The sequence below is a fragment of the Orycteropus afer genome, unplaced genomic scaffold (assembly GCF_000298275.1).
Source record: "Orycteropus afer afer isolate SDZICR_OR568_19922 unplaced genomic scaffold, OryAfe1.0 scaffold00136, whole genome shotgun sequence".
Classification (NCBI taxonomy): domain Eukaryota; kingdom Metazoa; phylum Chordata; class Mammalia; order Tubulidentata; family Orycteropodidae; genus Orycteropus; species Orycteropus afer.
Genome location: NW_006921723.1, coordinates 2106407 through 2118229, shown reverse-complemented (window position 1 = coordinate 2118229; position 11823 = coordinate 2106407). Strand labels below are relative to the sequence as shown.

Sequence of the window (11823 nt, the reverse complement as noted above, 5' to 3'; positions counted from 1 at the left end):
TGGAATGTTCCTTAAGAATGAGAATGGCCAGACTATCTCACCTACTTTGGCCATGTGGTCAGAAGGGACCATTCCCTGGAGAAGGATACCATGCTCGGTTTCTCCATCAGAGAAAAAGAGGAAGGCCCTCAATAAGCCGGATCGACACAGTGGCTACAATGATGGGCTCAAGCATAACAAGTATTGTGGGGATGGCACAGGACTGGGCTGTGTTTCATTCTGTTGTCCATGGGGTCACTAGGAGTCAGAGTCGATGGCACCTAACAATAACAACATGAAGTGAACAATTCCCCAGGAAGATACACTCCTTGCAGTGATAAACCATGGGAGATCAAAAGGGCAGCATTTGTACAGAGAGAAAGCTTAGGGGGCAGGAATGCATAGGAAAGGACACAGGGAAAAGTTAACCACAGGGAGGAAGTGGAAAGAAAGCTGTTATTGTGGGGATTGTAATCCATGTCACGAAACAAAATGTGTATGAACTATTGAATGGAAAATGAATTTGCACTGTAAACTTTCACCCATATCACAATAAAAAGGGACAGTGTTGATATTAATAATGATAGTGACCAGCTCCCATGTCCCAAATGTCTACTCTGTTCTTCATGCTGTTCCCTTCACAAGCAGTTAATATCACATCAAGTTAATTTCCCACCCCTATGCCAGCATTGTGCCTTCCTGTCTCCCGTATCCTACTCCTCCCTCCTCCCTCCCTTTATGGCCCAGGGAGTGTCACCACCAATGCATTTACCTACACCTCTGAGCCTTGGTTTCAGAGGACAAAGTCCCCACTCCTTGAGGAGACCAGGGGAGTGTGAGGGGGCTTACCTGAAGGACACCACCACCCAACAATGACGACAGAGCTGCCACCATCAGACAGGCTGAGCCGTAGATGAAAGCTGTGGGGGTAGGGTAGGGCAGTCAGGAGGGAGAGGCTGCCCCGACCCCCATCCAGGTCCCCTCAACTCACAGAGCCCCTTGGAGATGATCACGAGCCTCCGGGGTGCCAGGCTCGGCAGCTGCGGCTTAATGAGGTCCTCAACGGTAACAGCGGCCATGGCATTGATGCTGGTGGATGCAGTGCTGGGGGATGATGGGGGTGGGGATCACGTTTCTGGGGAACGGCCACACCCACTCCTGAGTCCACCCGCCCTCAGCGCCCCCAGCCATGTGCACCATTTGGGCTGCCAGGCCCTCTACCAACACAAGGGCAGAGGCAAGGATGACAGAGTCCGCAGGGGAGATGTCTACACCCCTGCACCAAGACCTTAGATGCCCCTTATGTTGCGTGCCTGGGGCCAAAGATGCACACGCGTAGGGTGAGTGAGCGAGTTCTCATTGAAGCACAGTCATGAGGCGCAGGGAAGGCCAGGGAGATGTATGTGGGAACCAGGTCACAGCTAGAGGTTCACCCAGGGGGACTGCAAGTGTCTTGGAGGATTTGAAACCTCCGCAGTGTGGGGCCTGAGGGCAGAGGTCAGGGCTGTTTGGTCATGGCTTTATCCCAGGATTTAGAACAGCAGTACCTGCCACATAGTAGGTATTCAATAAAATTAGGTGGAAAGAGGAAAGGAAGGAATGAAGGGAGAGAGGGAAAGAGGGCAGTCAGGCGTGGCCCTGCCAGGGGGTAAGAAGCCCCCATAGCCAGTGTCCTTGTGCTCAGGTGCACCCAGCCACAGCCCACCTGAGCTGCCAACTGGGGACAGAGCAGGAAACATGATTGGTGACATGCTCAGAACCTTTCATCCCTCACTGGTGTTGCTGGTGCGGACAAGGAGACCCCCTCACCAGGGGTTGGACATCAGGGTGGCTCACCTGAGGGTGCCACTGTAGGCACAGGCCAGAAAGAGGCCCGGGATGCCAGGCAGGTCCTCAAAGATGTCCAACACCAGCAGGGGCATGTACTGGGGAAAGTCAGGGGTCAGGCTCCAGGATTGCCACACCCCAAGAGCAGGACTCCATATGTCCTGACCTCAGAAAGGTCACTTCTTCTCTCCCCCTCCCAGCCTCAGTTTCCTCATCTGTAAATTAAGTAATGACAGCCTTGGCTCATTGACTCTTGGAGTATTTGATGGGAAATTAACTGCTTGTGCAGGGAACAGCATGAGGAACAGAGTAGGTACCCGGGTCATGGGAGATGGTCATTATTATTAATATCAACACTTTGTGCCCAGATCACAACCCATCTCTTCCTTGCTCCCCCAGGGGGACTCTCTGACTCCATATTGAAGGTGCACCATGCCTGCTCATCCCAATCAGGGTTCTCCAATGCCCCTCAGCCTCATCACCTCCATTCCTCCCAGATCCTCCTCCAAGCCAAGCTCTCCTGCCTTTGGGCCTCTGCACAGGCTGCTCCCTCTGCTAAGAATGCCTTTCCACCCCCATCCCCAAGGCTCAAAGAAGGGTACACATCCAGGTAGGACTCACCTGGTCAGGGGCAGAGATGCGACCAGCGAGGAGAGGGTCGCAGTCACTATAGAGCGTGAACATGACAATGCCACAGCCAACAGCACTGCCCACGATCAAGAACAGGCCAAGCTGGTTGATGAGCAAGGCCCTGGGGAAGGGGCAGTCTCAGCTGGAAGAAGTAGGGGTTACCATCTCCCAGAAGGCCCCGCCCCACCCCTCCTGAGCACTCACAGCTTGGCCTGCCTCTCTGTGCGGCAGGCCACGTAGCGCTGCACCTGCGCCTGGTTCACACCATACATGGAGAGCCACACCAACGTGCCACCCACCACAAAGGTCCAGAATGTGTAGCGACTCCGTGGGTCGGGGTTAAAGCTGAGAGGGGAAAAGGACAAGCCAGTCATATGGGGCCACTATAGTGACCTCACCCTCCTGAGGGTCCCAGTGGCCATTCCAGGCTTCATGGGCATTCATTCCAGGGGTCATTTGGGCTGGGTTTTGAAGGGTGAGTAGGAGTTCACCACACTGAAAATTCATTTATTTATTCGTGGAGTCACTCTTGCATGCATTCAAAACTATTCTTTGTGTGTCCAGCTGGGACCTCAGACAGGCTTCAATCTCCAGTCTGGGTGGGGAATGGAGGTGAACAGAGCTAGACACAGATCCCTCCCCAACCTGGTCAGGGTCCAGGCTGGGGAATATGAAGGCTGGGAGACCTTAGAGAAGGGGAGCCATGGTTCTTCCTGGAGGGCAGGGAGGGCTTCCCAGAACCATCACTTGGTTTCCCCAGGGTCAAAGGGATGCCAGCTCCATCCCTTCATGGTGTCCTCTTCCTCTATGTCACTCACTCCATTAGGTTGACCCGGGAGTGGTTCCAGGCAAGCTCAAACACTTGCTGGGGCCCACCCATGATCACAGTCCCACGGGCCAGGACCACCCAGAAGCCCATCAGCATCACCAGAACTTGGAATACATCGGTCCAGACCACAGCCTTCATGCCACCCTGCGAAATGGGGCAGAGATAGGGGAGAAGGTCAGGCAGGGCATCTGCCTGGGACCAACCGGGTCTGGCCTCCAGCAGTGGCTGGGACCAAAGGCCCCTGCTGCCTCAGTTTCCTCATCTGTAAAATGCAGCTAATAATAGTTCCATCCTCATTGTTGTTGTTAAGTGCCATCGAATCAGACCTGACTCATAGTGACCCCTCCTTGGGTTTCCGAGGCAGTATCACTACAGAAGTAGATTGCCCCATCTTCCTTCCAAGGAGTGGCTAGTGGGTTTGAACCACCAGCCTTCTGTCCTCATAGTGAGTGGTTTTATGAGGATTAAATAAACTAGTGAGTGAAAAATACTTGGAATGGCACCTGGCACTTTCAAGTGCTTTGTGAGTGATTGTTGCCATTAGCGTCATTACTATTATTCTAAGGCACCTGACTGCTAACCAGAAGGCTGGTGGTTCAACCCACTAACCACTCCTCAGAAGGAAGATTGGGGAATCTACTTTCATAAAGATTTACTGCCTCAGAAACTCAAGGAGGGGTAGCTATGAATCAAATTGACTCAACTGCAGTGAGCTTTTTTATTATTATTACTATTGTTACTACTATTGCTATTATTTGGGAGCTCTGGTAGCGTAGTGCCTAAGGCACTTGACTGCTAACCAGAAGGCTGGCGGTTCAAACCCACCAGCCACTCTTTGGAAGGAAGGTTGGGCAGTCTACTTTCGTGGTGATACCACCTCGGAAACCCAAGGAGGGGTGGCTATGAGTCAAATCAACTGGACGGCAGTGACTTTTATTGCTATATTAGCTGTTGTTTTTTCCCATCCAGACTCCATAGCTTTGCCTCCTGAAGGAGAAAAAACAATAGCAAACTAGTTGCCACTGAGTGAATTCCACCTCATGAAAACCCCTGTCAGAATAGAACTGTGCTCCAGAAGGTGTTCAAGGCTGTGAGTGTTCAGAAGCAGATTGCCAGGCCTTACTTCTGAGGCACCTCTCAGTGTGTTCAAGCTGCCAACCTTTCCACCAGCAGGAGAGCTTCTAACTATTTCACCTCCCAGGGACACTCTTCCCAAGGTAGCCCCTGTATGTTCCTGTGGAGAAGCCTGTCCCCTCTCACAGTCCATTCAGGTGTGACCATCCTTAATCCCAGCTCCAGGAATGGCCAGCAGGGCATCCCAGCCCCTTAAACTGCCTTGAATGGCTCAACCTGGACACATGACCAAAACCAGCCAAACAGAGCCCTCCCTGGGACATTAAAAAACCAAACTCACTGCCATTGAGTCGACCCCCATCATGGTTTCCGAGGGTAAATCTTCACAGAAGTAGATTGCTTAGTCTTGCTTCCATGGAGTGGCTGGTGGGTTTGAACCACCAACCTTCTGGTTAGCGGACAGATGCCTTAGGTACTGTGCTACCAAAGCTCCTCCCGTGGGACATTAATTCACTGCTGTTGAGTTGGATCCAATTCATAGCAACCCCTCTTTGGATTTCTGAGGCAGTATCACTATGGAAGTAGATTGCCCAACCTTCCTTCCGGGGAGTGGCTGGTGGGTTTGAACCACCAGCCTTCTGGTTAGAAGTCAACTGCCTTAGGCACTACACTACCAGAGAAATGCGAGCTCACTTTCTCACCAGAAGTGGTGGAAGGAAGCCTGAAGCTGATGGGGGCCCAAGAGATAGAAGGAGCGAGAGAAGTCCTGGATCCAGCCATGTCTCAAGCCCTAACTTCTTGCCACCTAAGATAGCCCAGGTCCCAGCTGGACTTAGCAATAACACAGAGACATGGAGAAGGCTTTCAGAGCACTTCTCATTATACCAAAAACCAAACTCACTGCCATCAAGTGGAATCTGACCCTTAGTGACTCCTTCTTGGTTTTCGGAGGTGGTATCACTACAGGTAGTGATACTGCCTCGGAAACCCAAGGAGGGGTCGCTATGAGTCGGGGCCGACTCGACGGCACTTAACAACAACAACAACAACATCACTACAGAAGTAGATTGCCCAACCTTCCTTCCGAGGAGTGGCTGGTGGGTTTGAACCGCCAGCCTTCTGGTTAGGAGTCAAATGCCTTAGGCACTATGCCACCAGGCCCAGCTGAGACATGGGCTTCCTTGGGTAGCAAGAAGATAAGGATGAGGCAGCCCACTCGAGGTCTCCTCCTACCCAGAACTCAGGCAGGCCTGCAGCTTGTTTGTAACAGGGTGGGACCGGTTCACGGTGCCACTCACCACAGTCGTGTACAAGGTGCAGATGGCTCCGGTGGACAGGAGTGATGCCCAAATATCCAGCCCAGTCACTGTGCAGAGGAGACACACATACACACAGAGACACACCTGCTAAGCTGCATGGACAACCCCCTCTTGAACCCTCCTCTCTCCAGGAGCATTCTTTCCTCCTTGCACTCTCTGAGTCTCGCTGGGCGAACCTGCAGCCCCATCCCCTCCTCCCTCCTCATATCCAGTGGCTAAGCCTTTAGCTCCTCTGTGTCCTCCCTCCTGACGCCCTCCTGTTGTCCCCCAGAGTCAAACCTTGGTTAAGGATGAGCGCAGGGGCGTAGATCACGATGCCTGTATACAGCATCTGCAGGAAGGGGGAGGGACAGGTAAGGCAGGCGGGGGCGTTCATGCTTGGTGAAGGGAAAACTCCCCCCGCCCCCGGGCGAATGGGCAGGGCTTGAGGAACTGGAAGGCCCAGGACCAGGCTGTAGGAGGGGCCGACGGGGCAGGGGCGGGGCCGCACAGGATGGGGGCGGGTCCAGGTCGGGTTGTGGGCGGGGCCGACCAAGGGGGCGGGGCGAGGGTCGCTCACGGTCGCCACTAGATACTGGACAGTGCCGCAGAGCCGCACTACACGGCTGAAGCGCAGCTCCAGGTACTGCAAGAAGGAGCCAAGGGCTCGTGGTCATCTAGACTGGCCCTACTCAGGAGCCTATGGCCCCTCGGGAACTCTCATTCGCCCTCTTGGCCTCTGTCCACGGGAAGGCAACTGCGTTCGCCTCACGGTTGCCGGTGATGGCCCCCGTGACGCGCGCACACACCGACCTGTCTGCGCAAGCTGTGCACACGTGCCATTCCCGCACCTGTGTGCGGGAGTGCGAGAGGACTGATCACAGGTCCCCACGCGTCCCCTACTCGCATCTGACCGGCCTGGAGGTGTCTGCAGGAGCACCACACAGACAGTGCCTGCGGCTAGCAGTTATTAGGCGCCTGCAATATACCTGTCACGATTTTTACCATTTTACTCCATGCGCTGCGGGAAACCTGTAATTAGCCCAGTTCGATAACTGAAGATGGAGCCCTGCTGGAGCGGTGGTTAAGCGCTAGGCTGGCTGCTAACTAAAAGGTCCACCCGTTGCTCCCCGGGAGAGAGATGAGGCCGTCTGCTTCCGCAAAGATTTACAGCCTTGGAATTTCTATGGAGCAGTTCCATTCGCTCCCGAAGGGTCGCTGTGAGTCGGATTCGACTTGACAGCAGTGGGCTGCTGGTTTTTGTTTGTTTGTTTGGGTCGGGCAATTGGAGAAACTCAAGAAAGTCGAATTTGGAATCGTGAGCTGCAGTTGCGCGGTCAGTGCGTACTCTTGCGGACTCACGTCCAAGAGTAGGGGGCACAGGTGTCTACCCGCCGCCTCCGCAGCCCCCTGCAGGCCGCGCTTGGCTCCGCCCCGCCCACACTCCACCTGGAATCGGGCCCGCTTCCCTTCCTCCTTCCTTCCCCTCTCAACACTGCCTGGGGCCGCTTCCCAGAACCCTCCCACTTCTTTGCCTCGAGGCCCCTCCATTAAAGCCCCCAGGAGCCGGCCGACTTCTTTTGAGCAGCGCTTCGAAGCCCCGGGGGCCTCCCTGTCTCCGTGTTCCCCGCCGGGCAGCGCCTGCTCCCACCTCTGCCCTACCTGGTAGGTGCTGGTGAGGCCCAGGCGGTAGAAGACGGGCAGGAACAGCGTGACGGTGAGCAGCGAGTTGAGCAGCTGGCCCAGGCACATCCACAGGAACTTGAGGCCATAACGGGAGGCCTCGGCCGGCACGCCCAGCACCTGCACCGCGGACATGAAACTGGCGGCCAGCGACAGGCCCACGGGCACGGCCGCCAGGCGCCGGCCACCCATGAAGAAGTCCTCCGCGCTGCGCTGCCCGCCGCGTGCCAGCCCGACCCCTAGCCCGATGCCGGTGGACACCAGCAGCATGAGCGCGAAGACCCCGTAGTCCCAGGCCCCGAAGGTGGCCCGCGCCCCTGCTGCAGCGCCGGTCATCAGTGCTGGCCGGAGGGCCAAGCCCCTCTGCGTCCCTGTCCGCGCGTCCCGTGTGCCCCCCGCGAGGGAAGCTAGCAGTGACCGAGCAAGAAGGACCGGCCACGGCGAATCCCACGCCTGTCCCCCTTGGTCGGACGTGAGGGACGCGCGAGGGGCCGGGGCAGGGCTCGCTTGGGCAAGGGTCTGTGGGTCCTCACAGCAGCCGTCTGCTTCCCTATCTACGCTTCTGCCTCTCTGCCGCCTGTCTGGCGTCTATCAGTTCACTCAGGGTCCCACTGCCCGGTGCAGCCTTCTGTCCCGCCGCCCGTTGTCTAGCGCTACAGCTGTGGGTGACTGTGGGGCTTAAAGGGGAGCTGGCCACTGCAGGCTGGATTTATTGACGCCCCGGGGTCAGCGCAGCTCCGCCCCTGGAGCTGGGAACGGGCGGGACCCGCACTCTTTCCTCCCTGGACTGGGGCAAACAGAGCCGGGCGGGTCATGTGGGCGGTTGTTGGGGGGTGGGGCGAGGAGGCTCCCAAATATCCCCCTTGCTGGAACTGGCACACGTCCTGACATAGGCTGTTGATATCTCCCACTGACAGGTAGGGAAACTGAGGCTCAGGAGGGACATGTCATTGGCTCAAGGCCACACAGCCACAGCCGAGAGCAGCAGCTTCAGGATTCATATCCATCAGATCTGACTCCTAGTCACCCCTCCTTGGGTTTCTGAGGCGGTATCTCTACGGAAGTAGATTGCCCAGTCTTCCTTCCAAGGAGTGGCTGGTGAGTTTGAACCACCAGCCTTCTGGTTAGCAGTCAAATACCTTAGGCACTACATCACCAAACAGCCCCTGCCTCAGCGATTACTAACTTAAAAGCTGGCAGCCCGAACCCACCCAGCAGTTCCGTGGAAGAAAGGCCTGGCACCCTACTTCCATTAAGATTAGAGCCAAGAAAACTCTATAGAGCAGTTCTCCTCTGAAGCACAAGGGGTTCCCATAAGTCAAAATTGACTTGGTGGAAATGGGTTTGATTTTTTTTTTCCCCCAGAGGAATATACTGGACTGCATAGTGGGAGCTCTGGTGGTGCAGTGCCTAAGGCATTTGACTGCTAACTAGAAGGCTGGTGGTTCAAACCCACCAGCCACTCCTTGGAAGGAAGACTGGGCAATCTACTTCTGTAGAGATACTAACCCAAGGAGGGGTTGCCATGAGTTGCAGTCGACTTGATGCTAGTGAGCTCTGAGTATAACTCAAAGCTGACTTGTACTAAGCCACTCATTCCCTTATTCCCTCAGCGGTCACGCATCCAGTCAGGCAGCATGGGTGTTGATGGAAGTCATGGGAGGGAGCCAGTGCCCAGGGCCATGAACCCAAATCAATGGGGACTCCTGACGACCCTAGAGGTTGAGTCCCATGTGTCCCCATGACATGGATGAGGAAACCAAGGCACAGAAAGGGAAGTTCTTTGCCTGAGGTTGCCAGCTAAGAGACTCAGCGCTGTCATCTCAGGGCCCTTCCCTGGGGACTCAGAGGGCGTCCCAGGCAGGTGGGGTTGGAGACTGAGCATTCTTTGAACCAATGAAAGGCAGAGGAGACTTTGGCCTTTAGCCCTGCCTCACCTTTCTAGAGAACCTGGAACACCCTTCTAGAAAACTTGGAGGCAAAGAGGAGATCTTGGCAAGGATCCCCAGTCTGAAAAGCTATGAAATGTACGCAAATAGGCCCTGTATCCCCAGGGATGCGCTCCTCTTGACAGCTCCAAATCCTCCCTCTCCTCCTTCTGTGGGTGTCTCCACTGCAGACAGAGGCCTGGGCTGAAAGTCTTGTTCCTTTAGCCTGCACATGGATCGAATGTCTACTGTGTACAGGGCCCATGCTGGGAACTGGGGACACAATGGGACCAGGTGGACCCACTCCACATGCCAGCTCAGGGCACTGACTCAGCCTTCAGCTGATTACCCATTTCAGAAGGTGAAGGGTGACATAAGCAAGGCCAGGAGATAGATGGAGGCAGAGTGGCAGGTGGCTCTGGGGGGGCTTTGGGGCAGGCCGCTGGAGGAGGGGAGTGGAGAGGAGCAGTAGAGCGGCAGCCAGGCATGGAGGGACCTGGCGGGAGGCTGCTCCAGGCGGAGAGAACAGTGCATGCAAAGGGAAAGCTTTGAGAGTTTGAAGAAGAGCCAGGAGGCTAGGGTGGCTGGTGCAGATGAATGAAGGGTCCATGAGAGGAGGGAGGAATACAAGGAGCTCAGAGGGTGCTGGGAAACCACGGGAGAGTTTAGAATAGGTGAGAGGCCTGAAAAGCCCCCTAGGACAGGAGCTAAGGGGTGGGAAGTAGTGGGCAGATGCAGAACATTCTGGAATTTAATATGTAGGAAGGGGAGAGAGGCAGAACACATCCCAAAGGTGCAGCAGCTGCAGATAGCTTGAAAAGAGGTGGCAGGAATAGAGCCTGTGGCTGCAGTCAAGGTGCTGTGTGGGTGGGTGGGAGCAGCATGGAGATCCAACAGGGGTCAGGGATGAGGGGTTGTGAGTTCCTCTGGCTCTAGCACTGACTTGGGGGTGACCCCGATGACTCATGCGCTGGCTGCTGCTTAGGAGCTAACATAGCCCCCTCAGTCAGGATTTTAATCCAGGCCACTTGGCTCCAGTCAGTCTCTGAATTTCAGTCCTGGGCTCAGTAAATGCCGCTCTTGTCTGAGATCCCCCAAATCTAAGTTCTGAAGGACCCAAGACTGTGGTTGCCTAGACAGTCCTTCCGGGGTTCAGACTGGAGTCCTGAGTCTCCACCTGGGTCTTAGCGGTCCCAATTCAGGAGCAGAGGTGCAGGGTGACGCACCCCCCCTCGGGCGCTCCCGGCCTTGGCCATGCCCAGCAACAGCACCTGGAAGCCCTCAGCACTTGAGGGCAGGGGGAACCGCTGGAGTGCACCCAGAGTTCCTGGGTTAATGCCCTGGCTCATCCTTGGACAGATTGAGTGAGCTGGACAGAAACTCACTTCCATGGTCCCCAGCCAACAAGAGAGTACTGCAGAATCAGCAAGCAAGGCCCCCAGCCACATGGAAATGCTACTTGGACGTCGCTTCTCCACCTCCAAGCCATTGATCTGGCTGGTCCTGGCACCTAGCAACCAAAACTCAACAGCCAAAGCTTGGCTCAATGGGTTTGCCTCCAGCAAGCTCTGAGCAGGGTGGCTGCTCTTTTCCCTCCTGAGGCAGAACCAGGGGATATTGTCCCGACAGGCTGCTGAGCAATTTGCATGAGTTCAAGGATGAAAGATGCTGGAACAAAGGGATGCTGGTAGATGGGGGTTAGGGCGAAGATGAAGGGTGGTTGGATGGATGGATACACGAGATGTTGGGTGGGTCATCAGATGTTGGAAGGATCCAATATTGGAATGAGGAGGAGCTGGAAGGGGGTGGAGTCTGCAGGCAGATTCATGAAAGGCTGAGTAGATGGTAGAGTAGATGGGTTGGTGGATGGTTAGGGAGTTGGGGGTCCACTCATCTGTTTCAAGGGTTGGCCCCATTCCACAGTTGGTTGGGGAAAAGCCTCTGTATCAGGTTCAGAAGCTGTGGCATGCATGGGCCAGGGAAGGGGGGAACCTTGACAGAGGTCAAGGCACAGGAAGGTCCTGAGGTGGGGATGTGAGTGCCCTGGCCCACCAGATTCCTACTGGTGCATCCTGCATGATGGGCCTCCTGGCCTCTCAACCTCTAGTTCACTTGATGCACTTCTAGACCTGAGGGATCACCACCCCCATAACACAGGAAGATACTGGGGCTCAGAGTCAGAGAGGGCAACGACTTGTCCCAAGCACGAGTATTAGGGTCTGAGACCAGACCCCGATGTCCCACCTTGAGGTCATCATAGGTTAATGGGAACCCCAGATAATAGCATTAACACGACTGGTGTTTCCTTATGTTCCAGACATGCAGGGGTAGATGGTTCCAGCTGGGACATGTGTAGGAGGGAAGAGGACAGCCTAGCTGTGTCCAGTCAAGGACCCTTCCCCTGCCACCTTGTTGCTTTGAGTGGACAGCTTCCTTTAATGACTGGAGTGCTACCCACCATTCCAGTCAGCTATTAGACACTTTTGTAGCTTTGTTCAGTGTATGTAAAGAGCTCTTGTAAAACAGTAATTGATTGGCAGTCCACCAGAGCAACAAGTTAACTAATGAAAGCTGA

General features: G+C 55.2%; 1 protein-coding gene across 1 annotated transcript in view; it reads right to left on the bottom strand.

The window, feature by feature from the left end:
• The window catches only part of SLC5A5 (solute carrier family 5 member 5), a 57838-nt gene extending 50182 nt beyond the window's left edge, over positions 1–7656 (bottom strand). Inside the window, exons 1-10 of the mRNA XM_007945465.1 lie at positions 7300–7656; positions 6218–6283; positions 5938–5989; positions 5638–5705; positions 3255–3409; positions 2641–2781; positions 2428–2557; positions 1816–1904; positions 971–1083; positions 829–899 (exon numbers count right to left, since the gene is read on the bottom strand). Of these exons, the coding sequence (XP_007943656.1) occupies positions 829–899; positions 971–1083; positions 1816–1904; positions 2428–2557; positions 2641–2781; positions 3255–3409; positions 5638–5705; positions 5938–5989; positions 6218–6283; positions 7300–7656 (1242 nt within the window). The remainder of the gene's footprint in view (positions 1–828; positions 900–970; positions 1084–1815; positions 1905–2427; positions 2558–2640; positions 2782–3254; positions 3410–5637; positions 5706–5937; positions 5990–6217; positions 6284–7299) is intronic.
• Positions 7657–11823: the final 4167 nt, after the last annotated feature.